Below are 26,422 nucleotides of genomic sequence, written 5' to 3'. Positions count from 1 at the left end.
ATCAGCATACACATGCGCACTCCCCATTCGATACAGAGCCCTGACAGCCATGGACATCTGAAGTGGTGGGGGGGACCAAAGGAAGTGGAGGGTGAGCTCCTGGGAGATTCAGTGCAATGGCCTCAGCTGAGACTGAAACCAGATGTACCTGGAACGGGGAAGCCTCCAGAGAGGCCTCGGGTCAGGAGCAGCTGTTGGCACTGGGGCGGGGCAGGGAATGTGACCTGCGGCTGCTATCCCTGCAGTCCATTTTTCTGATGCCTGCCCATGTGTGGGGGCAAAGCCAAGCAACTCCCCAGACGTGACCCCGGCCTTTTGGCTGCTCTCCTCTTGATGCTGGGGAGCCTTTTGACACAGCCCAGAAGCCTTCCTGACAGCGAGGCTGAGCCTTCAAAGGTATCATCTCCTTGACTCTGCGTTGGTGAGACACTGGCTGACGGACCTGGCAGAGGTAACAGAGCTGATAGCCCATGTGATGTGAAACCCCAGAGAACAGCTCCCAGGGCCAGAGAAACTGAGGGCAGACTCTACCCAGCCCAGAAATGCAGGGCAATTCCCTAAGACTGTATACCTTACAACATTGCCCAAAGCCAAGGAGGAGTCAATTCCCAGCCAGACCCATCTCCCTGTCCAGGGACGATGGGGCTCTCAGCACCCCCCCCCCCAATGGGAGATGATTCCCTGACTGGATCCATCTCACTGTCTGGGAATTCTTTTTGTTACTTGCCCTCAACTTCCTCTCTCTTGACTCCATCCCATTTCTCCCAGCCGTGACCCCTTGTAGCAGTCTACACTCCATCAAGGACCATCATGCCCTTTTAGTATCTGTGGGCCATGAGGCTGTCGATCCCTTTAGCTGAGCTGCCCAGATCTGCCCCTTAATTCTCTCCCCATAAATTGGTCCCTCTGGTGCATGCCCATTTGGCTGATAACCTGCCTGCTCCAGTGACTGACAAGCTATTTTGTTGTTTGCAGAGAGTTGAAGCTGGGTGTTCAGAGCGACGTGCCTGTGGGGGTCTGTGATGAGCTGAGGAATCCAGGCTCTGCCAGCCAGCACCATGCTGTCCCCGAAGAAAGGTCTGCTGTGCAACCTCAACCACATCCACCTGCAGCACATCTCCCTGGGGCTGCACCTCTCCCGTCGACCCGAGCTCCAGGAGGGCCCTGTCACAATGGCTCCGGGAGACCAGACAGGCTGCAGCGACTGCCGGGAGAACTGTGGTGCCCTGGAGCAAGTCGACGCCAACTCCAACAACACCTCCATGCAGTGCCGGTGCTGCAAGTCCCACGCGCAGCAGACCCCGACGCTAGATCTCTGGAACCAGCCTCTCCTGGAAGATTTCCCTTCCCTGCACATTGAGGAGGAGGTGGCGGCTTCCCCTTCAGACCCGGCTTCCTCCTCTGTCAGCAGTTGCTCGGATTTCAGCTTGGATGACACACCAGTCTCTGTTTACTGCAAGGCATTCCCCGGTGAAGAGGCCCTATCTCCTGACAATCAGCCAAACATCGTCCCCCTGGAGGATGCCCATGATGCTCCCTCACTGACTGACAAGGGGGAACCGTCTGATGGGAGAGATGCTAACCTCAACGTCCAGGTACAAGAGCGACCGGATCCTGGGGCCCGGGAGACCCCAGACAGCCTGTGCAGCAGCAGTTTGCTTGACTCCCCGTCTGATGACGCTGACTCTCCCAGCAGGGATGGGCAGGGGACCATGGCAGAGCCGCTCCCCACCAGCATCTGTGCTGAGTTGGACTCCAACTGCAATGCCCTGCCTGCCCTAAGCATCCAGCCATCTGGTCTGTCTGTGCTAGCACCAGGAAAGCGGGGCCCCAGTCTGAACAGTTCAGTAAGGGCTCCCCCTCCAGTGCCCCCGAGGGCTAAGAGAGGGCTGCAGGTGCTGAACAGGAGCGAAGTGGAGAGGCCTGTCCCAACAGAGGTAGACCAGTGCAGAGATGCCACTCGGAAGACCGTCACCTCGTTCCATGAGTTGGCTCAGAAGCGGAAGAGGAACACGGCTGGGCCATCCCCCACACAGGCCAAGAAGGACCACAGTGACTGGCTAATTGTATTCTCCCCCGACAAGGAGCTGCCGCCCCTCAACGAGCTCACCTGCTGCAGCACCCTGTGTCTGGAGCCACCTGGGCACCAGCTGCAGCCCGACAAGCAGCCAAAGCCCCCCAGCTGCAGCCAGAGGGAGGTGACCACGTTCAGGGAGCTCCGGTACCGCAGTGCCATCAACAAGCAGAAGGGCCAGCTGGCCTGGGAGCAGGGAGCGAGAGCAGCATCCCAGGAGCAGCCTGAGCCCCAGGAAGCAGCAACGGGCAGAGACACCCCCAGTGGCAGCAGGCTCCAGGGCCCCGACGGGGGGCCGGCTCCACAGTGGAGCGGGCACCTCCTGGCACGCACGGAAAGCCACCAGCAGAGGAGGCAGTCTCGGCCTGGGCTGCCAGGTGACACAGAGGAAGGGGGGCAACCCCTGGAGGGCTACGTCCTGAGGAGAAAGATGCCTGGCTCTGGCTGTGATAAGGAGACACTGGGCCGGAGGCTCGGCGGACCTGAGGGGGGTCCCTGGGTGTCAGGGAAGGCCCAGAGAGGACACAGAGCCTGCAAGGAGGGTAAGAGCACCAGCTGCTATCAAGGCACTTCCCTCCTCAGCTACATGGGTATCCCAGGACTGGACTGGGGCTGGGGGCATTTCCCCATGTATGGAGGCATGTGTCCCTGGGGACAGAGCTGCAGAGTCCCCATGGGGTTAATACAGGGTTTCCGCCTCCTGATCCTGGCACATCCCCATCTCCATCACTAACCCCATCTCTCTCTCCACTTGCCGTTCTTCTTGCTGCTCTTCTTGCCCCATTCCTGGTGGGCTGCAGGGCTGGGAGATGTGGAACTGGCTTTGGCTTGGGGTGAGCTGCAGGGTCCTGGCGGGGGCAGAAGGCATTAGGTGTGCCTGGAATGGGTTTGTAGGGCTGGGCTGAGGCACTGGGGTGGGGCTGGAATAGGTTTAGGGGACAGGTAGGCAGAGTGAAGTGGTGGTGAATGCATGTTGCATCTGTGCACTGAGCTGGCTAGTTCTTTGCTATGCCGTGCAGATGATTGCTGTGCTGGGAGAAGGAATCCCACCCTCACCCTCCTTGTCCTAGCTGCTCCTCGCATACATTCCCCTCCCTCCCTGCTGCATTCTCCTTCCTCTATCAGTGTGCTGCAGCTCACCACACCCGTGCATAAAGGGCTTGGAGCCGGTTTGACTGCAGGAGGAGAGGGATGCACTGAGCCAGGCAGCAGGCAAAACCCAAGGCCATGGGTTAAGCAGCTGATCCATCTGCGGCTCCCTGTGTGTTGACTTGGGGAGACAGCCTGGCCCAGGTTCCCTCAGATGGAGCCTGATGCATGCAGGAGTCCTGCCCCAGTCTAAGAGCTCTGTGATACCCTGAGCCCTGTGGGATCCCTGAGCAGCTTCTGCCCAGGGACCATCGGAGATGCACTTGGCTGACTTGTTGGACATGAGGCTTTACTGGGGTCGCACACTGCCCTGGGGTGAGAGATGAAATGGGCTTTCAGTGGGGTGGGTGTTTCCATCTGGGGGCTGAAGGGGGTTTCTTAGGGGCAGGCGATGAGGAATGGCTCACGGTGGGGGACAGAGCAGTGCAGGGAATGCTGATACCAGAGCTGGGCCCTGCATTAAACCCTGCTTCCAGCCAAGGTCCCCGAGAGCCCTTGAGTTGGCAGACTCCTAGGGCTGTTCTCAGTGGCAGGGAATAGCTTCTTTCTCCCCCTGCTCCCTACCTGGGGTGGGTGGTTCCTGGTACTCGGTTGGCTCCTGTGGGTTGGCAGGAGTAGCCCTCGGTTCAGTGGCTGCTGCAGGAGCTCCTGGCTCCAGAGACCCTGAGCAAACCAAGCAGAGGGCATCTCTAGGGAGAGCAGTGGACGTTACTGGCCCATCAGGCTGCTGCGTTGTGCCCGAGTAGCCAAGTCCTGGCAGTGCAGGAACACCTCTGTTGGGGGGACAGCCACAGCCTTGACTCCCGGCTCCCTGAGAAGGGCGCCCCAGGACTCTGGGTCTGGGGGAGACCAGGACTGAATTTCCCTTCCTCTGAAGGCTGCCTCCATCTTTCCATCATGCTCAGCTGCTTGGCCCTCAGCACCTCCCTCCTTCTGTCCTGTTCTCTTGGGGAAACCTCCCAGGGGCTGGGGCTGGACTCCCACAGACCCTTTCCCAGTGCAGAGGTGGGGCACTGCCAGGCTGGGGCCTGCACGGTGACAGAGGGCACAGGCGTGGCCATGTGTCGTCATGGTTGTGAAGTTGGTGTGTGTGTGCTGTGATTCCTCTGAGCTAACTGTCTCTCCATCTCTCTCTCCTCACCCTGCCACCCTGTTGCTGCTGCCCCTGGGAATGGCTCACTCTGATTTATTGGGGGGTTGTCCATTTTCTGTTCCATGCTTCCTGGTTTCTTTGATTTCCACCCCCATGTTCTCCATGCCCACATTTCTGCCTCTCTCCCCTTCCCCCCACTGTGTTCTCCATGCCCCCGTATTCCTCCTTAACCCCCACTGTGTTCTCCATGCCCCCGTATTCCTCCTTAACCCCCACTGTGTTCTCCATGCCCCCGTATTCCTCCTTAACCCCCACTGTGTTCTCCATGCCCCCATATTCCTCCTTAACCCCCACTGTGTTTTCCATGCCCCCATATTCCTCCTTATCCCCCACTGTGTTCTCCATGCCCCCATACTCCTCCTTATCCCCCACTGTGTTCTGTGCCCCCCTGGTTTTGGTTGCATTTCTTTGCAATGTTCCCGCCTGCAGTTGGCTCTCCCCTCTCTCACTGCCCCAGGCCTCAGATGCTGCCGTTCCAGCCTCTGCTCTTCCATTTCTCGGCCGACGGGAAGCCTCTCTACTACAGCTCGGACCTGGTGGCGCCTCCCCTGCCCTTAATCCCCTCCCTTAACTCCAGCTTGGAGAGCATTGAGCTGAAGTCTCCTGCCCTCTTCACCCCGTCCTTCCACCCCACGCTGAAGACCTTGTCCTGTGATGAAGTCTGCCTCCTGGCCAGCAATAAGAGGACAGTCTTGGGCACCCTCTCCCCAGAGGAACTGCTCCCCATCCGCCTGTCCCCCGTAGGGGCCTACTCCCCCCCTCACCGGGGAGTGCTGCCTTTCCTGGACAGCCCAGACCTGTCTGTGCTCTTCTCCCCACTCTTCCCGAGAAGCAGAACCTTCCCAACTATGGCCTTCCCCTCCCACCAGGTCCCAGAGCTGCCACTCGGCGTGGAGGTGTCCAGAGCCCGCTGCCCCAGGGGAGAGGCATGTGCACATAGTCAGGCTGGAGCATGCTCTGGGGCAGTGTCTCCTGAGCGAAAGCAGAGCAAAGGGGCCAAGAATCCAAGACCTCCCAAGCAACGTAAGCCGCCCGTTTCCTTTCCTAGCTTGCAGTCTGAGCACCTGCTCTTCCTCTCTGCCCTGGGACCAGGCACCCAGGAAGCAGCTGTGCATGGTGATGGGAAGTGACGCCAGGGAGATGGGCAGAGGGGATGCCTAGTGGGGATGGGACAATGCAGGAGAGCAGAGCATAGTAGACGGGGGCAGTGTATGGGAGCCAGCTTCCTGGGGGTCCGCACACAGGGTTGTGTTCAGAAGGATTCTGGGGGCTGTGTAGTGATGTAGGCAGGGCTGCTCCTCTGTGCTATGAACCAGGCACCCAGGGGAAGGCTGCAACAAAGACAGGAAGGATGGCCTATGGCTTGGGGCAGGCACAAGCCTGGGGCTCTGGGGCCCCAGGTTTAATTTCCCTGTCACCTCACCTGTCTGGGCCTTCAGTCCCATCTGGAGAGTGGGGATAATGCTGTTACACAGGGCATATGATACCATTAAAGCTTCTGAGGCACTGGCATACCACAGCAGTGAGGGACCGAGAAGTACCACAGGCAGGCCAGGGGGGCCATCTTGCAGGCTCATTCCAAGGGCTGGGGATGTTTGTGGGGCTCCCTGGCCTTCTCAGCTCCGCTCCTTTGTGCCCCAAGCTATTTATCTGAGAATCAAACTCACTGACAAGCTCTGGGGTACCTAGCTAGCAACGAGTAACTTGGTCAGATCGTTGCCCCCAGAGTGTGCCTGGGCGTGGAGCAGGGGAGCTCTCCTCAGGCACTGCACTGCTAACGCCCCACTCCCCGTCCTGGCTGGCTTGTGTGGTCACCACAGAGCTCAGACACGCCGCACATTTCTTGTGTTACAAGCTCAGAAACCCCGCGTGTGTGAGAGTCCAGGTGTGTGTGCATGACAGGGGCTGGGGGCACATGGCCCCCACTCCCCAGGCAACCCTGGGGTATCTCAATGACTAACCAAGGGGGGATTGGAGCAGCAGGAAGGCAGCTTAGGCTGGGGGATCTTGCTAGACCCTGTGCCAAGGGACCCTGCGCACCTGCCTTTTGGGGTCTGGACAGGGTGTGGTGCTCACTCACTCTCCCCTCCATCTCTTTGTCCGTCTGTCTGTCCCTCTGCCCCATTCCCTCTCTCCCGCTGTCCTTTGCCCTGTCACTCTTCCAGACCTGCCTGGTGGAGCCCAGGGCCATGTGCCCTGTAGCTGTGACCCTGCCGAACTCCCAGCACTGGGGCAGGGCCAGGTGCCCCATGGCTGTGCCCCCTCCAAAGCCACAGCAGTGGGGTAGGGATGGGTGCCCCATGGCTGTGTCCCCTGGGGCAGGGGCAGGTGCCCCATGGTCGTGACCCCTTCAAACCCCCAACACTGGGGCAGGTGCCCCTTGGCTGTGCCCCCTCTGAACCCACAGCACTGGGGTAGGGATGGGTGCCCCATGGCTGCGTCCCCTGGGGGAGGAGCAGGTGCCCCATGGCTGTGCCCCCTCCGAACCTGCAGCACTGGGGCAGGGGCGGGTGCCCCGTGGCTCTGCCCCCTCTGAACCCGCAGCACTGGGGCAGGGGCGGGTGCCCCGTGGCTCTGCCCCCTCTGAACCCGCAGCACTGGGGCAGGGGCGGGTGCCCCGTGGCTCTGCCCCCTCTGAACCCGCAGCACTGGGGCAGGGGCGGGTGTCCCGTGGCTCTGCCCCCTCTGAACCCGCAGCACTGGGGCAGGGGCGGGTGCCCCGTGGCTCTGCCCCCTCTGAACCCGCAGCACTGGGGCAGGGGCGGGTGTCCCGTGGCTCTGCCCCCTCTGAACCCGCAGCACTGGGGCAGGGGCGGGTGCCCCGTGGCTCTGCCCCCTCTGAACCCGCAGCACTGGGGCAGGGGCGGGTGCCCCGTGGCTCTGCCCCCTCTGAACCCGCAGCACTGGGGCAAGGGCGGGTGCCCCGTGGCTCTGCCCCCTCTGAACCCGCAGCACTGGGGCCCTGCTGCCTCCCCATTGGAGAGCCCCAGTCAGCTGGGCTCTGGCATCCCGCCCCCATAGTGGCCTCCCGGCAGCTGCTGTCACACTGTCCCTGCCCAGGCTGGTGGGCGCCTGTAGGTGAGTCCCAGACCGGCCGGGAGCCTCTCCCCTCGGCTGCCCCATGCCCAGGCCCCTGCCTTCCAGCCTCCTCCGCCCCCTGCGCGGCTGAGGCTGGGCAGTGACTTCCTGGGGCCTGGGGCCTGGCAGGCGGGGAGCAGCCTCTGTGCCCAGGTGCCTGCCAGCTCAGCGCCCCAAACCGCAGCCCTGGGGCAGGCTCCCTACAGCTGTTCCCCCTGCCCCCAAACCGCAGCCCTGGGGCAGGCTCCCTACAGCTGTTCCTCCTGCCCCCAAACCGCAGCCCTGGGGCAGGCTCCCCTACAGCTGTTCCCCCTGCCCCCAAACCGCAGCCCTGGGGCAGGCTCCCTACAGCTGTTCCCCCTGCCCCCAAACCGCAGCCCTGGGGCAGGCTCCCCTACAGCTGTTTCCCCCTCCGAACCCCCAGCCCTGGGGCAGGTTCCCTCCAGTGTGTCCCCTCCAAACTCCCAGCACCAGGGCAGGGCCCCATGACTGAGACCCCCAAGCTTCCTGCGCTGGGGCAGAGATGGATACCCACTCTGAGTCACCACAACACTAGAGCAGGGTGCAGGCTCAGTGAGGAGCAGTTCTTTGCCATCCCAGACCCTGCCTCCTCCTAGGTCTCCCTCTGGTCTCTCTTGCCTGGGTTTGTTGGATGCCCCTGCAGGGAGCAGTGACCTCCAGCCCCTGCCCCTCTGGGAGCTGGGCTTGAACTCCCAACTCCTCTCACACAGGGACAGCTTCTTACCAGGGGTCTGTATCTAGCGACTCACTTACAGAGCCTGTTACAGGCTGCCAGAGCAGGGCTGTATCCCTGGGCAGCTGTCCTGGGCTCACCACTCCTTGGGGAAAGTGTTCCAAGCTTGGAGGGAGGCTATGGCCATAGAGAAAGAAATTTGGGAAGCTCCATGTGCACAGCAGGTCAGGGAACCTGGCTGGCAAGGGCCAGCACTAGGGGCCATGCCGGGGCCAGCGCCAGGGGCCATGCAAGGGCCGGAGCTAGGGGCCATGCCGGGGGCTGTGCCGGGACAGGTTTCCTTTGCCAGGGATGTTTCCAGCTTTGTCCACCTTGGGAAATCTCTTCTGATCAGCTTCCCATCATCTCTAGCTGCCGAGCCCTTTGCTCTGGCCTGGGGATTGGGGTCTGGACACTGCACGTCCCCATTCAGGGCTGGGCTCCCTGAGCCGCTGGCGGGTAACCTGGAACATACCGTGCAGACTGCTCCATTGCTCTCCTCCCCAGTCCTGGCCCTGACACCGACCTGGCCTCATTTCCGTACGCTCTAGCTAAGCACACCCAGGACTCCATGAGAAGGGGGAGGTGAGACTGGGGTGAATGAGGGACCGTCCCCCTTCCCAGGGAGAGTCTGGGTGGATGCAGCCCCGTTGGCAGGAATGTGCAGCTGTATGGCTGGCTTATAGAAAGGCTTATGAGGAAGGACCCTGCCAGCCACCAGTGACTGTGGCCATTGTGGTGTCTGCTCCCAGGCAGGGCATGCTGTCCCCGGTCCCTGTGACGCCTTGCCACAGAGCCCCTGCCAACTGACTGACTAGGTTCTCTTTCTCTCTCTAGTCAGACATTCTCAATCCTTTGCCGGTGTTCCAGGGACAGGCCAGCACTGGATGGCAAATGCAGACAGAGCCTATGACCATCTGAGAGAGCAAAAGAAAGGTAACTCTCGCCCACCCCAAAATCTGTGCAGGGGGTCCCTTCCATGCTCTTTGAATCCAGATGGGTGGGAAAGTCCCATTCTTGAGGGGGCCTGGTTTAATTTCCAAAGCAGCTTTGCAAAGGCACAAGCAGGCCCAGCCCCTTGGGACACCAGAGCCAAGGAGACTGCCTCAGACCTGGAGTTTTTCACTGTCTATGCCAGCTGGGACCTCAGGCCACTGGAACTCCCCTCCTACCGCAGGGTGATACTTTTGTTAGAGATGCATCGATTTTAAGGCCGGTAGGAGCTATTCACTTAAGAAAGAAGTTGGTAAAGTCCAGGTGGGGAACAGTCATATGAAACAGAATCCTATTTAAATCTAACACATGAAGGCAAGGAACTGAATATTGACAAAATGTACAAGTGCTTACATACAAATACTAGAAGTCTAAATACTAAGGTGGGTGAACCAGAGTATCTGGCATTACAGGACAATGTTGATATAACGGGCATCATCAAACCTGGTGGAATGAAGATAATCTATGGGACACGGAAATCCAGGATATAAAATATGTAGGAATGACATAGTAAGTCACTCTGCTGCGGGAGTGGCACTATATGTTACAGAAAGCATAAATCTGACATGAAATTAGCTGTACCATGGAATCTCTTTGGTTAGAAATTCCAAGTTTGACTAAAGAGAGTATAGCAGTAGAACCATACTACTGACCACCTGACCAGGACAGTGACAGTTCTTGTGAAAAGCTAAGAGAAGTTAGAGAAATCACAAAAGCAGAAAGTGCAATAACACTGGGTGACTTCAACTATCCTCATATTAAAAACAACGAGGAGTCCTTGTGGCACCTTTTGTAAGCTTATGCCCAAATAAATTTGTTAGTCTCTAAGGTGCCACAAGGACTCCTCGTTGTTTTTGCTGTTATAGACTAACATGGCTACCACTCTGAAACCTATCCTCATATTGACTGAGTAAGTGCTACCTCATGGCATGATGCAGAGAGAACATTTCTAGACACCATAAATGACTGTTTCTTGGAGCGGCTAGTCCTGGAAGCCACAAGGGCAGATCCAATTCTTGAGTTAGTCCTAAGTAGACCACAGGATCTGGTCCAAGAGGTAACTATAACTGAAGCACTCGGTAATAGTGACCATAATGTAATTAAATTCCACATCCTTGTAGGGGAGATAATACCAAAGAACACCCCTCACAGTAACATTGAACTTTACAAAGGGGAACTACACAAGATTGCTTGTTAGACTGAAATTTAAAAGGAGCTGTCACAAGGGCTAAATGCCTGCAAGCATCCTGGGGACTAGTTAAAAACACCAGAGAAAGATAGTAAGACGACCTAAAGAATTCTACCCTGTGTAAACAGCAGAGTAATGAAGATTGATGGAGGCAAAAAGGCATCCTTTAAAATTTAGAAGTCAAATCCTAGGGAGGCTAATAGGGTGATGTACAAACTCTGACAGGTTAGTGTAACGGTATTAGAAGGCAGGCCAAGAAAGAATTTGAGAAGCTATTTGCTAAAGACTCAGAAACTAAAAGTAAGAGTTTTGATAAGTACAACAGAAGCAGAAAGCTGCCAAACAGGCAATGGGCCAGTAGATAACCAAGGTATTAAAACTGGTCTCTCACCAAAAGATGTTGGTCCAATAAAAGATATTACCTCACCCACCTTGTCCCTCTAAGGCATTAAAAGGGAGACGCAGTCATTGCAGAGAAGCTACATGAGTTCTTTGCATCGGTCTTCACATAAGAACGGCCATACTGGGTCAGACCAATGGTCCATCTATCTTAGCATCCTGTTCTCCGACAATGACCAATGACAGATGCTTCAGAGGGAATGAACAGTGCAGGACAATTATCGCCTGTTGTCCAGTCCCAGATTCTGGCAGTCAGAGGTTTAAGGACACCCAGAGCATGGGGTTGTGCCCCTGACCATCTTGGCTAATAGCCATTGATGGACCTATCATCAAGGAATTTATCTAATTCCTTTTGAACCCAGTTATACTTTTGGCCTTCACAACATCCCCTGGTAATGAGTTCCATAGGTTGACTGTGTGTTGTGTGAAGTACTTTCTTTTGTGTGTGTTTTAAACCTGCTGCCTATTAATTTAATTGGGTGACCCTAGTTCTTGTGTTATACAAAAGGGTAAATAACACGTCCTTGTTCACTTTCCCCACCCCAGCCATGATTTCATAGACCTCTCTCCTGTCCCCGCTGAGTCGTCTCTTTTCTAAGCTGAACAGTCCCAGTCTTTTAAATCTCTCCTCATACAGAAGCTGTTCCAGACCTCTACTCATTTTGGTTGCCCTTCTCTGCACCTTTTCCAATTCTAATATATCCTTTTTGAGATGGAGGAATCAGAACTTCAGGCACCATTCAAAGTGCGGGTGTATCATGGATTTATATAGTGCCATTAGGACATTTTCTGTCTTATTATCTATCCCTTTCCTCATCATTCCAAACATTCTCTTCGCTTTTTTGACTGCTGCTGCAATTGAACAGATGTTTTCAGAGAACTATACACAATGACTCCAAGATCTTTTTCTTGAGAGGTGACAGCTAATTTAGACCCCATCAGTTTGAATGTATAGTTGGGATTATATTTTCCAATGTGCATTATTTTGCACTTATTAATGTTGCATTTCATCTGCCATTTTGCTCCCCAGTCTCCCAGTTTTCTGAGAGCCCTTTGGAACTCTTTACAGGCAGCTTTGGACTTAACTATCTTGAGTAATTTAGTATTGCCTACAAATGTTGCCACTTCACTGTTTATCCCCTTTTCCAGATAATTAATTAACATGTTGAAGAGCACAGATCCCAGTACAGATCCTTGGGGGACCCCGCTATTTACCACTTTCCATTGTGAAAACTGACTTTTATTCCCTACCCTTTTTGTTTCCTATCTTTCAACCAGTAACTGATCCATGAGAGGACCTTCCCTCTTATCCTATGACTGCCTACTTTGCGTAAGAGCCTTTGGTATGGGACCTTATCAAAGGCTTTCTGAAAGTCCAAGTACACTGTGTTGGCTGGATCACCCTTGTTCATCTGCTTGTTGATACTATCAAAGAATTCTAATTGATTGGTGAGGTGATTCCCCTTCAAAAAAAACGTGTTGACCCTTAGCTACCCTCCAGCCATCTGGTACAGAGGCTGATGTAAGTGATAGGTTACATACCACAGTTAGGAGTTCTGCAGTTTCATATTTGAGTTCCTTCAGAATCTTAGGTGAATACCATCTGGTCCTCATGACTTACTACTGTTTAGTTTATCAGTTTGTTCCAAAACCTCCTCTACCGACACCTCAGTCTGGGACAGTTCCTCAGTTTTGTCACCTAAAAAGAATGGCTGAGATGTGGGAATCTTCTTCACATCCTCTGCGGTGATGACTGATGTAGAGAATTAATTTAGCTTCTCTGCAACGGCTCTGTCTTCCTTGAGTGCTCATTTAGCACCTTGATCACCCAGTGGCCCACTGACTGTTTGGCAAGCTTCCTGCTTCTGATGTACTTAAAAAAACGTTTGCTCTTAGTTTCTGTGTCTTGTGCTAGTTTCTCTTCCAATTCTTGTTTGGCTTTCCTAATTATACTTTGACACTTGACTTGCTTTGTTTATGCTGCTTTCTATTTTGGATTTGACTTCTGGTTTTTAAAGGATCCCTTTGTGTCTCTAACTGCTTCTTTTACTCTGCTGTTTAGCTATGGTAGCATATTTTTGGTCCTCTTATTGTGTTGTTTGTTTGGATATACATTTAGTTTAAGCCTCTCTGGTGGTTTTTAAAGAGTTTCCATGCAGCTTGCAGGCATTTCACCCTTGTGACTATTCCTTTTCATTTCTGTTTAAATGCTAAATGTTATTGCGGTGATTTTCTTTGGTATTTCCCTCCACTTCCACAACAGGGATGTTAAATTTAATTACATCGTGGTCACCATTACTGAGCAGCGCCACCTATATTCACCTCTTGGACCAGACCTTGTGCTCCACTTAGGATTAAATCAAGAATTGCCTCTACCCTTGTGGGTTCAAGGACTAGCTGCTTCAAGAAGCAGTCATTAATGGTGTCCAGACATTTTAGCTCTGCGTCCCGTCCTGAGGTGACAGAGACCCAGTTAATATGGGGTCAGTTGAAATCCCCCATTATTATTGGGTTTTCTTTTTTTGTAGCCTCTCTAACCTCCTTGAGCATTTCACAGTCACTGTCACCATCCTAGTCAGGTGGTTGGTAGTATATTCCTACTGCAATACTCTTATTATTCAAGCAGGGAATTTCTATCCATAGAGATTCGATGGTACAGTTTGGCTCATTTAAGATTGTTGTTATATTTGACTCTATGCTTTCTTTCCCATACAGCGTCACTCCCCCACCAGCACGACCTATTCCGTCATTCCTATCTATTTTGTACCCTGGTAATACTGTGTCCCATCGAGTATCATTGTTCCACCAAGTTTCTTTGATGCCAGTTGTGTCAATATCCTTATTTAATACCAGGCACTCAAGTTCACCCCATCTTAGTATATAGACTTCTTGCATTTATAATAAGTACTTATAATATTTGTCAATATTTAGGTGTCTGCCTTCATGTGATGTAATTAAATGGGGCTCTTTTTTGTTTGACTTTTTCTCTTTAGTTCCTACCAGTGCTTTATTAACCTCTAGCCTTTCCTCTTTACTAGGATATAGTAAATCCTCCCCTAAGGGATGTCTCTGTCCAAACCGTGTGCTCCTCTGGACCTGTCTGCTTTCCCCCAGCCCTCAGTTTAAAAACTCCTCTACAACCTAAAGGAACTATTAGGAAATGAATAGAAAATAAGACAGAAAATATCATAATGCCACTGTATAAATCCATGATGTACCCGCACTTTGAACACATGTCCCGCTCTGGTTGCCCTTCTCAGAAAGGATGTAGTGGGCCCGGCTCAGAGAAAGGCAGAAAGATGACCAAGGCTATGGAACCTTCCATAGTAGGAGAGACGAAAAAGACAAGGGCTGTCCAGCTTGGAAAAACGGCGAGAAAGGGGGGCTATGACAGCGGTTTGTAAATCACGAATGCCATTTAAAATGGGGCTATAGAACTATTATTTACCCTTTTCCACAACACAAAAACCAGGGGTCACCCAACGAAATTAATAGGCAGCAGGTTTAATACAAAAAAGAGGAAGTACTTTTCACACAATGCACAATTAGCCCGTGGAACTCATTGCCAGGGGACGTTGTGGTGGCCAAAAGTACAACTGGGTTCAGCAAAGAACTAGATCAGTTCATGGAGGATAGAGCCATCAATGGCTATTAGCCAAGATGGCCAGGAATGCAGCCTTATGCTCAGGGCCACCTTAAACCTCTGTCCACTAGAAACCGGGAGGGAAGACAGGGGTGGATCACTCCAACTGACCTGTTCAGTACGCTCCCCCTGAAGCTCTGGCTTTGGCCACTGCTGGAGACATGATACTGACCTAGATGCACCATGTTCTGACCCAGTGTGACAGTTCTTACGTTCTTATTCTGCTCCTCCAGCTGATCTCCTGCATGACAGGACAGATAATTCCACCCAGCAATTCCTGCATCTAGCCAGTAATGGGGGGTAGCGAGAGCGTGTCTTTGAGAAACCCCCAATTTTTACCCAAAGGGTCCAGGTGCATCCCAGGGAACCCTCTGCCCCTAGGAGTTGTTGCCCTGTGCAATCCCCTTGCCCTTGCAAATTTGCACCTTATTTGCAGTTTCAGTTTTTCTAGCTCTCCCTTTGGCTGGGAGATTAGAGGTCTGGGGGTTTATGGAGTAACATCCTGCCCTCTTGGTAACTTTTCTGGCTGAGCCATTCTTGTCTGTGAGACGGAGGTGTGGCTGTGGGGAGCTCCTGGAGGCTGGAGTCTTTGGGGATCATGCTCCCAGTCTTTTCCAACAGGTGGTGCTGTTGAGCCTGAAAACTTGGGGCCCCAGGTGGGTAGGTTGGTGGGGGAGGCCCTGGATTCTACAAACACCTTTAATCTTCTGTAGCAAACATTTCCATCCTGGGCTTGTTGCCATGGTAACTGCCAGTTTCCCTTGCACCTTTATTCTTAGACTCTGGAGAATTGCTAAAGAGATGACGGTTCCCATGGCAATGCCCTGTGTTCCCCAGCAACTCTGGTGCATCTACGCAGACCTCACCAGTGAGCCTGCCCACCAAGGGCGACAGACTTGGGATTGCATAGCGCTCTGAAAATAGTGGTGTGGAAGCTGCAGCTCGGGTTGGAGCTGGGGAAGGCACACTGCCAAGGTCTGAGTAGACTCACCCAGAGGCTGAAGCAGCTGGAGCCACCCCGAGGGGCCCAGGTTCTGTGCCTCGATTCTGTTCCAGCCAACAGTGGGTACTGTAGGGAATGGGGTGGGGAGTCTCACAGGGGAGAGGGGCCGAACTTTCTCCCAACCAGCGGGGGCACTGCAGGGAACAGGCCTGTGGAGATTGCAGGGGACAGGTGCTATCCCTGCTTTAGCCAGCAGGGGTTGCTGTGGAGAATGGGGGAGGCTCACAGAGGAGAGGGGATGTGCCCTGCCTTAGCCAGCATGGGGCACTGCAGGGAACAGTCCGGTGGAGATTGCAGGGGACAGGCGCTATCCCTGTCCCAGCCAGCAGGGGGTGCTCCAGGGCAGGGGCCAGTTGTATGAAGGGATGCCATCCAGCCCTAGATAAACAGGGCTCCCTTTCCGTGGCCATGGGCTCAGGTGCAGCTGTTGCGGGGTCACATGGTTGGACCTGGTGCGGCGACTCAGCACAGGCCTGACTTGTCCCTTCTCTTTCCGTCCCAGCCCTGCTGGTTGCCATCAGCACCTCCGTGGAGAAGCTCATTGCTCACTTCAGCACAGCAAGGAGCCTGGTGCAGAAGGTAAAGCTCTGGGCAGGGGTGGGGTCTCTGGCCTGGGCCATGGGTCCCGTGGCAGAGGCTCAGCTTCTGCCTTGCCTAGTAGCTCGGTCATGTCCCCTCTCTGCTGGCTGGGTGGGTGGGGCTATGTGGGCATCGTGAGCTCATCCCTGTTCCCTGGCCTGCATCTCATGTGCCATGAATGCTGGGAGCTGGAAGCAACATGGGCGGTGTCCCAGGCAGAGGGAACCCACCATCCCTGCCCTGCTGGCTCTGAGGGAGGAGTGCGAGGGACATGACTGCTGTCTCCCGACCACTCCAAACCATCATCCGCACCTCTCCTTGCCCAGACGCAGCTGGGTGACAGCCGGCTAAGCCCAGATGTGAGCTACCTGCTGCTGAACACCCTGTGCCCGGCGCTCTATGGCCTGGTGGCAGATGGGTTGAAGCCCTTCCAGAAGGACATCATCACGGGCCAGAGGAGGAGCTCGCCCTGGAGCGTGGTGGAGGCCTCGGTCAAGCTGGGTAGGTTGGGAGGGTGTTGCTGGAGGGGGCTTAGTCTGGCCCCAGGAGACACCATCTGTTCCCCTTGCTGAATAGCGTGGTAAAGCCCAGGGCCCCAGGGAGCACGTGGGAAGAGCCGGCCAGGTGACACACACCAGTATGTCGGGAGATGCAGGTGACGGGCTCTGTCCGCAAGGCCTCTCGTTGGCCTGATGCTGCCGTGGCTGGGTTGCTGCCCTCCATGATGGTGCTGCTCTTTGAGCAGGGCCCCCCACTTCACGCCAGGCTTCTGGGAGGGAGAGGAGCCAAGCTCGGGGGGACGGCTGCTGAGTAACTCTGTGCCATGTGTTCTACAGGCCCCGGCACTCGGCCCCTGCACTCGCTGTACTGGCAGGTGTCCCGGTTGGCTCCCCTCCGCAGCAGCAGGCAGAGGTTCCACGCCTTCATACTCGGCCTTCTGAAGTAAGTACCAGGCTTGGGCACTGCTTTGCCCCCCGCCAGAGAGCCGCAAGAGCCGCTGGGCTCCCTGGGCAGGATGGTCCCTGCGGGGGGACCGCTGGGCCTGGGAAGGGGGCGGTTCTGGTGTCTCGGAGCCCTTCTCTGTGCTTCGGCCTGCAGCTGCTGGACTTACTCTCACGTGGGCGTGCACTCTCTCATGCTTGCTCTCACCCTCGAGCTCACGGTGCTCCCGTGTGTGGGTGTGTGTGCTCTCTCTCAGTTTTTGCCATTCTCTCACTCGCTCACACTCATGCCCATGGCCTCACTCATGTTTACGGGCCTACATTTGTTCTCAGCTGAACACTGGGACTGTTATTCAGGGTGAGATGGGAAGCCCTGACCCAGGGGAGGGGAGCTGGGGTGCAGGCAGATGGGGGAAGGAGCTGATGCCAGCGCCTGCCAAGTGAGGCACCCAGGTTCAGTCTCAGGCCTGGTTCAGGGCACCATGGCGCCAGAAGCTTCGCTGTTGGTATGACACCGGCACGAGTCAGGCAGTTTAGTGCTGTTGGCACGGCCCAGTCTGGGGCTGTTGTTCTGAGCGGTTGTAACTTGGACCCTTTCTGTCTCGCTCAGCATAAAGCAGCTGGAGCTGTGGCTCTCCCACCTGCAGAAGAGCTCAGGTAGGGAGCAGTGGGCTCGCTGAGCTCTGGTGCTGTGAGCCTTCCTAGGGAAGTGCCCATCTGGGGCTCCTTTAATGGGACACAGGAGTCCTTTCCCACTACTGTGCCCCAGCTGAGGAGGGAGGAGGATCCCGGGCAGGCTGCTTGCTGAAGTACAGATGGAAGTCTTCCCCCCCCGCCCCTGCCCCCGCCCCATGATGCTAGTGACAGACCCAGGAGAGCCAGGCTGGTGTCCCCGGGTGGAGAGGTGGGGGGCTCGGTGGGGTGGTTCTGTGAGGTGGGGGGACTCTGGGGATTAGTTCTGTGGGGGGGAACTTGGTCGGGTGGGGTGGCTCTGGAGAGTGGTTCTGTGGGGGAGCTCTGTGAGATGGGGGGCTTGTTGGGATGGGGGGGCTCTGTGGGGTGGTTCTGTGGGGAGGAGGGGCTCTATGGGTGGGGGGTGCCATCTCACCCCGCCTGTGTCTCTTAGGTGTCATCTCTGTTCTCTACCTGCCCACGGCCTTCTTCTCCCTGAGCCAAGGCCCCTTCCCACACTTGGCCCGTGAGCTGCTGCTCCTCGTCCAGCCCCTCTCTGTGCTGACCTTTCACCTCGACCTGCTCTTCGAGCACCACCATGTGCCCGTGGATGTGCGGCCCCTGCCCCGCAGGCCGGACTCCCCCCCCAGCCACCCCCTTGGCCCTGCCCTGGTGGCTGCTCCCGCACAGGGCCGGGACCAAGGCCGCAGTGGTGCTAGCCCAGAGCACAAGCTGCCCCCTGATGGCCCCGTGAGGGCAACGCTGGTGGGCTCAGAGGAAAGCGCTAGATCCCAGTACAGCGCAGCAGCCGCCAAATCAGCCCCTAGCCCCCCGGCGGGCATCTCCCTGAAGCAGACATTTCAGCAGGTGCTGCAGTGGGGGGAGCAGCTCACCCAGACGCTTCTGGGACCTGAGGGTCCTGCCAAGCCTGAGAAACACCAGCGGCCAGTCCCACAGGACACAGGAGAGAGGCAGGGCAGCTGGTGGGGGCAGCTGAGCCAGGCCTCCAGGGTCTACACCACGCCCACAAAGGAAAGGTTCCCCGTCACCCGCTGGACGAAGCTGCGGGTGGCTGCAGGGGACACCAGCTCCAGCCTAGCTGCTCCGCCCCGTGGATCCAGCCAGGCTTCCGCGAATGAGTTCAGTGCTCGGGGAGGGGAGGGGGCCAGCGGCACAGCCCTGCAGCCCCTCCAGCCCAGAGCTGGGGAAGGAGGTACTGAGGCTCCGGATCCAATGCCCTCCAGCGAGGCAGGGAGCTTGGAGGCTCCTCATGCTGAAGAGCTGCCACTGCAGGCCAGGGCCAAGGGATGCGCAGGCCCCAGGGAGACTGAGCCACCAGAGCCCTCTGCCTGCAAGAGATGCCTGCCTCTGTCCGAGGAGCCGGGCCCTGATGTGAGCCAGGAGGCCACACCCACCCTGAACATGGACTGCTCCCCCATCCGCCCTAACTGGCTGGGCCGACTCTTCGGGGCCACGTGTCCACCTGCCAGAGGCTTCCCCGCTGGCCCGGAGACCAGTGCAGCCAAGTCCAGGTCAGTGCCTGGTGGGGTGGGGCAGGGTGAGCCGTTGCAGGGCTTCCCCCTTCTTCAGGGCAGTGGCATGGCCTATGCCCTGCATCTGTTTCTTGGCTTCTAGGCTGTATGCAGCAAACAGCCTGCAGTGTGGGGCGTTAGCAGCTTCTCAGTTACAGGCCCTAGGGTGCTATTGGTTCTACTGGCACCAGCCCCCAGGGGAGGGGCTACGGGCTGCTCCGTGCAGTGCCCCGTGGAGGAGCAGGTTCTGGTCCATTTCCCTGATAGACATTCAGGCCTCTTGCTCGGCCTTTGGCGTCATTTGCCCGATTCCAAACCCACCCGGGATGTTGCTGCAGGAGAAGAAACGCCCAATATTGTTGGGTCAGTAACACCTCTTCTCCTCTCCCCCAACGCGTTCCCCCAGCGTCGCCCATGGGGCCAGGACAGTTTATACAGGACCTGGCGGGGATGTTACAGTGGGGTTCCAGATTTCGGACACTGTCTTTGAAAATGTGACTCTTTCTTGCAGTGTTTTCGTTGGGGGGGGCTACACTTGGGGATCTTGCCCACCCCCCTCCCCCTTTGCTCTTGTTATGGAGATCTGTGAGCCTTTTCCGGTCTCAGTCCCATTGAGGTGTTTCTCAGACTGGCTGGTGACTCCCTCTGCTCTCTGGCAGGAGACCTTCCAGCTGGCTGCCTCCCAGTGTGAACGTTCTCGCCCTGGTTCTGAAGGGGGGGCCCTCTGAGAAGGCCTGGCCTCAGGAACACCGAAAGAAGAATGCGTCTGACGCACTCCAGCTGCACAGGTGCCTGGGGGTGGGGGGTCGGGTGGATTCCAGTGTTTGGGGTTGGGTGGATTGAAGAATTTTATGGATTTCTGAGTTCCCAAAGTGCTGGGTTGGTGCCAGGTCCCGTGTTCTTCCACACCGTCCTTCAAGTCTGCAGCCCCTGCTTGCCCAGCCCTGGCCTGCCTCCTCATGCACAGCCCTGTCAATGTCTCTCAATTCCAGCCTGCAGTCCCCTTCTAGTACAAGTCTCTGAATTGCACAGTGGGTTTGTGAGGGGGATTCTTGACTGAATTTGTCTAATTGGCCTTGGGAGACATCTGGACTGAGGTCCCTGGCGTTTCCCCTCTGGGATTCCTGGTTTCAGCTGGGGCTCTGGGTACGACAGGGCATCTGTTGTCTCAGGTCACTCCACAATGTCTGGTCATGGGCCAGCACCTGCCACCCCAGTCTTGTTGGAGCCTTGTTCCTGGCTTGTGGACTGCAGGTCACTCGCCCTTTGTGTAACCCCCCTCGTAGATTGCCAGCCATGCTCCCTGTGTAGAACCCCACCAGGGTCTGGCATAGGGTTGCCAACCTTCCAGGATTGGCCTGGAGTCTCCAGGAATTAAAGATTAATCTTTCATTAAAGATGAAATCTCCAGGAATACATCCACCCAAAATTGGCAACCCTCAACCGTGCCCCTGACCCATAGCCTCCCCTCTCCCCCATCCTGCCCCCCCTGTGGGTCTAACCCCTAACTGAACCCATTTGTTGCGCAGGGCTGTGCGGGCGCTGTGTGACCACACTGGGGCTGGAGATGATCACTTGAGCTTCAGGAGAGGGGACATCCTGCAGCTCCTAGCCACAGTGGATGAGGACTGGATCCGCTGTTGCCATGGAAACAACGCTGGCCTAGTTCCTGTTGGCTACACATCCCTGATTTTATGAGGAGGAATCCTGCATGAAGCATCTGCCGGCCCCAGGGCAAGGGCCATGACCCTGTGATTTCCCTAAGCAGCTTTGGGGGGCTAGTTCCAGGCCACGAGAGCGAAGGGTTCCCTGGTGTCATTTCTCTGCACCAAGCTGCAGGCTCTAGCCAAGGGATGCATCCTCACAGCAGTGCCCAGCAGTGCCAGACGGGTCCCTGCCCCCCCATGCTTCAGTTCTCTGCAGCAGTACACTGTTAACGCACCTCCCGCTCTGAGCCCTGCCCCTGCATCCCAATGGTCCTGGTGTGTCTTGTGTGTGTTGGCTCAACTGTTGCCTTTTTGTGCCCCTCTGCTCCTGTGTAGTAATCACACTTGAGTATATATCTTCCTGCTGCCTCCCGTCAGCCCAGCATGCCCGCGTGCTGCTCCCCCGCTCCCCCGCCACGCCCTCCAGACCCAGGCTGGAGCAGGGGAGTAGTTGGGCTCTCAGCGGCGGGGGCTCAGCCCCAGCACCATGTAAATACCTGTGACCATAGGAACAAAAAACACTGTCTGGCCAGGAATGTGGGAAAAATAAAAGGTGCACCCGAAACACAGCCACCTGCTGCTGGATCATTGCAAACCCCGGTGCGGCCACAGGCAGGCTCCAGGAGCGCGTGGCACCATTCCCTGCGACCAACCTGCGGCCCTGCGACGCAGAGCTCTCGGAGCCAGGGTTCCGCTTTCCTGTGCACACACATCTCGAGGGCTGCGCTGCCATTTCTGGGCAGCAGGTGGCACAAGCATCCTGCAGCCCAGTGTGTTACCCACACCCACAGAAGGGCCAAGTGGGATCCCCACAGACCCTGGACAGCGAGAAGAGGGTGTGTGGTGGGGGGTGGGGGTGCGGGGGGGGTAGGGTGACCAGCCAGTAAGTATGAAAAATTGGGACAGAGTGTGGTGGGTAATAAGTGCCCATATAAGAAAAAGCCCTGAATATCGGGACAGTCCCTATAAAATGGGGCCATCTGGTCACCCCAGTGTGTGTGTGTGTGTGGGGGGCACATGGAGTGAAGTGTGGGGTAGTGTGTGCCTGGTCACAGGGAGGGGGATTGGGTGGGCAGGCTGGGGTAGTGGTAAGAGCAGCGTGTGTGTGGGGGGGTGTTACATAGCTGGGGTGTGGAGGCTAATGGGGGTACATGGCAGGGGTTGGGAGGGGCGGGTAGGATGGGGGGGACAAAGGTGGGTGGCTATTGGTTGGGGGGGGGAGTCTCAGGGAGCTGCGGGGGGCAGGGTGTGAGTGCTGGCTGGGATGCGCAGTTGCCACTTGCTCAAGAATTGCTCTGTACTCCCCAGGCTGCAGCTTTCCCAGCTGCTGTTTGGGTCTAGTGAACCCGCAGAGCAGCGTCAGAGCAATGGAAATTCCTCATAGCTCTGAAATGAAGCCAGAGAGGCCCTTGCACGGGAAGACAGCTCTGCCTTGCCCGCCCCCACAGGCCCGAGCTCCGTACAACCCAGGGAATCGGGGGGCGCTGGATTGGGCAGTTGTGGTTTTTGGTGGTTTTTTTTTTTTCTAGACAGTCCCATGTCAGGCTAAATCCTGCTGGGTCCAAAGGTGCTGTGCTGCTTGTAAGGCGCTCACAGTTGGTCCCTGCTGGACTCTGTCCCAGCGGGCTGCGCGGTAGGGAATCGACCAGAGTGCTGCACGCAGAGCAGGAGCTGTTTACGGCTTGCATCCCCAGATGGAATCGCTTGCCCTAATGAGAGCCACATTGCTTGTCTATTCTTAGCTGTAACCTTTCTGGGGCTGGGCTGAGGCACCTGGGCTGAAAGAGACTGTGATGGGCTAGCTGTGTGGACTGATGGCTCCACCTGATGTGGTCAAGGGGGTGCCAGTTACTGCACAGGGCCAGGGAAGTGGGTTAAACCTCTGAAAGCAAGGATGTGCTTGTACAGAGATACCTCAGGGAAAGATACGCCACAAACTATGGCATGAAATCCTAGAAGGGAACGAGCTGAAGGGTGTGAAGTGCAAGGGTTGAAGGCGCGGCGGGGAGGGAAGCGCATGGCTTGTGCAGGCTGCTCCAAGAGTGTGAATCTAGGCACAAGGGAAAATATAACAGGCATAGCTGTAACCTGTTTCCTCATGGCTTGGGGTATGCAAAATGATACGGGCCCAGTGCTGGACAAGCCCTGACCCAGCCACGAGATAAGTCACCTAAAGACTGTTGGTTCCTGGTGCAGCTATTCCACCTATTGCGCCTGCTCCCAGGGGACCGGAGTGGCATGCGCTAGGGCACGATTGAGCCAGCACAGCGAGCTGAGCAGGTTAGCAGAGGCCAAACATGGTGCCCGGGCACAAGCCTGGCTGAGGGGGCTGTAGCGCTTCATGTTCCCCTCTCAGCACCATGCAACTGCTGGTGGCTGCTCAGAAGTCAAAGCTGACCTCAGCTGGCAAAGCGTTAATTCTAATGTGCAGCTGCTCTTTGAGCCAGTGGGATCCAGAATTTGGATTTTTTTTTAAACCTTTTCCTCCTAGCTTCCTCTGTGCAGCTGGGCGTATACTGCTCCATTCACACCACCGTCCTCTAGGTTGTGAGGGTTGTCCCCGTGCTTGGCCCTGTCACCTGTTAAGACTATCTTCTGCTACTTGAACACGAGTGCAACACTGACCCAACATGGGGGGGGGGAGGAGTTCAGGAAGCCTGGACAAAATATGCCCCTCTTTCCCACCCCCTCCCCCCAGCCCTGTCACACCCATGGGAGGAACTGATGTGTTGAGACCATGCTAAGTGAGGTTGCTCCCAAACTCATGCCAGCTGGTCTTTAGCACAGTGTCACAGGGAGCCTGGTAGGGTGCAGGCAGCATGGGCATCCTATCTGACACGAGAGGACCAGCATGTGAAAGAGCTGATGGGTTTTCTTTTGTGTGGGGTGAAGGGAAGTTGCTTTTATGTGTTTGAACATGACCAACATATTCAGCTTCACAACTGACCATTCCAGAAAAGGCCAAAAGTGTCTCTGAGATGGTTCCCACCCACCCCCCCGCCTCCCACATTGCCAGGCCAGTGAGTTATACTATCCATGTAGCTCTTATTTAAGGCTGGAAGGGGCAGGGGTGCAGCATCTGCTCCCCATGAAAAGGAATGAGCAGGGCTCAGGTCCTAGCAGCAGATGCTGATTTCAATGAGGCACATTGTCTCTTCATGCTGTTTGTCTGGACCTGTGTCTCAACTTCTTGGTGGCTGGAGGAACATTTGACTTTCTCATATAAGTCAAGTACCAGAAATAAAGCATGCTGGAGCCTGCACAAGAGAGACAGGAGACCCAGGCCTCTAGGCACACATGCGGTGAGCCCATGACAAAAGTCCCACACCCTGTAGTATCTAGTCCACACATTTGGTGGCTGCCTCTGCTCCCCACCCCACAGCTCCTCCAGTGTCACCCCCTGGTTTATCTTCATTCCCTATTCTGCCACTCATTCCTGCTCTTAGTTTTTAGTGGGCATAGCTGCAGAGGCCCCCGTGTGTTGGGTGCTGCTCCCCCCCTGCCCCGGTGAGAGACAGACCCTGCTCCAAAGCGCTTACAGGCTAAAAAAAATCAGCTAGACAGAGTGGGCGCCCACAAGCAGCAACAGTCCCATTTTACAGATGGGAGCCTGAAAGACACAGACATTAAGTGACTTGCCCAAAGTCACACAAGGAGTCAGTAGCAGAGCTGGGCATTGAACCATGATCATCAGAGTTCCAGCCCAATCTCTTAACCCGACCCTGGCTTCCTCAACAAACTAGATGTTGTTTGTCATGAACATGCAGGAGAAAAGGGTAAGCAGACCCATCCCTTTTATATGTATCCTCAATCCCTCAGCATCTCCCCAGAGCCACATTAGCTAGGGTTTGGGCAACTCCTGGATTCTTATGCTCTTGGCTTTATTTCCCTCCCTCCTTCATTCCAAGATATCTCTTTATTACTCCATGCACCAAGGCACTGCTCCCACAGCAGCAGCTATGGGATACACTTTCCCCATATTTCCTGTGGCAGCACCTCTCCCTGCCCCAGGGATAGCGGACTCTGGACTTTCTACTGGGCTGATAGGGTACTTGGCTCTTTTTGGGAAGGGACAAGCTCACTGAGGGCATCCATCAGGGGATAGCTTGGGGCCAGGCAGTCGTCCCCCACTTCCATTCCTGCTTGCTCTGTCATGCTGGCTTGCTAGCAAATGTCTTTCCTGAATGGACTGCACTTCCTCCATTTGTCTCCTGCAGGGGAAGAAGTCTATGGCTGACTGGTGATACTGGCAAGAATGGGATGGTGGGGACAGACATGCAGGGTACTGCAGTTCAGACTCTCCCCCACAACAACTGTACTTCCACTCCACCGTATGATAGCTCTGCATCTCTTGGGAAAAGCAGCGATGTGCTAGTGACATGGAGGTTAACACAATCAACAGGCAACACACTAGCCCAGCTGAATCATTGAGTTTCCTATTTACAAAGGACACTGCATTCTTGACATGCCGAGACCACTGTACATGTGTCTTGGGCACTTGGTTGTCTGCAGCATACTTTGTGCCTGGGTGATCTCAGAGTACCTGCTATAGAAGATATGCAAGCAAGATCCACCCAGGGCCCATGGGCTGCATAACAAGCTACTCTCAAAGCTGGTGTGGGGGCAACAGGCCAGCGTGTGAAAGTGCCTTGATCACACATTAATTAATTAAGCCTCTCACACACAAGGAATGAGTCAGTGTCAGAGCTAGAAACAGAGTTCAGGAATTCATGGTCCCTAGTACTGTCTCTACTAGCCTCACTCTTCACCTTTCCCAGGTGGTCCTGGGCCTGACACTCAACTGTTGGCCATTTGTATTTAGCAGCAAATTGATTAAACATACACATTTGCTGAGAGCCAGTCTCTCACTCCATGGTACCTGCCCCACAGGACTATGAGAGCATTTCCAATAGTTTATTTGGAGGACAAATATCGCACATGCTGCTGAGAATTAGAAGAGACACCCCAAGTCACTGGACATCTGCCTCAGTGTTTGGGATTTGAGTCCTGGCACATGACTCAGCTGCCAGTGAGGGCCTGTGTACTCTCCCCTTCCCACTATACAGAAACATGATTAAAAGGTGGGTTGTATGCCAATATAAATGGGTGGTTTACTCCTAATTGTGAAGCTTGAGTTGGTGCCTGTGGAAAACCCGCTTCAAGGTGGTGTCTCATAAAAAGCAAAGCACAATTAATCTGGGATTCTTTCAGTCAACTGACCACAGGAGGAAGTAGGCTTCCTCAGTAAGAAATTCCCATAGCCCTCTCCATGGCTTAACGAGTTTCTTTGTGAGCACCCCCTAGGCAAGCCAGAAATGACCTCAGAAAGGCTGAATCACCTATCCTGGACTGTTACAAACCAAAACAGATGGCATGAGGCCACTCTTAAAGTCTTTGGTTCCTCTAATGATCACAGACATTACATGTGCAGTTACTATGTGTGGCACCTGCACTGACCAGGTCTATTAACTTTGGCAGAATATTGAAGAGTTGGATTGAATGGGGCATGAGGGTATCTCCAATGCCCATGATTAGGCACATATTCTTTGATTCAGAGTTTTTCAATTGTTTTAGGTCT

General features: G+C 55.5%; 1 protein-coding gene across 1 annotated transcript; it reads left to right on the top strand.

Annotated features, from left to right (window-relative positions):
* Nucleotides 1-1,058: 1,058 nt before the first annotated feature.
* On the top strand, nucleotides 1,059-21,401 carry RUSC1 (RUN and SH3 domain containing 1). Its single transcript, XM_077841507.1, has 10 exons — nucleotides 1,059-2,616; nucleotides 4,806-5,399; nucleotides 9,025-9,123; nucleotides 15,917-15,993; nucleotides 16,320-16,494; nucleotides 16,830-16,935; nucleotides 17,545-17,591; nucleotides 18,061-19,138; nucleotides 19,798-19,926; nucleotides 20,668-21,401. The coding sequence occupies exons 1-10, from the start codon at nucleotides 1,059-1,061 to the stop codon at nucleotides 20,834-20,836; spliced, it is 4,032 nt and encodes a 1,343-aa protein (XP_077697633.1). The 3' UTR covers nucleotides 20,837-21,401.
* The last annotated feature ends 5,021 nt before the right edge of the window (nucleotides 21,402-26,422 follow it).

The sequence above is a fragment of the Eretmochelys imbricata genome, chromosome 24 (genome assembly GCF_965152235.1).
Source record: "Eretmochelys imbricata isolate rEreImb1 chromosome 24, rEreImb1.hap1, whole genome shotgun sequence".
NCBI lineage: Eukaryota > Metazoa > Chordata > Testudines > Cheloniidae > Eretmochelys > Eretmochelys imbricata.
This window is presented reverse-complemented; position numbering and strand designations above follow the sequence as displayed.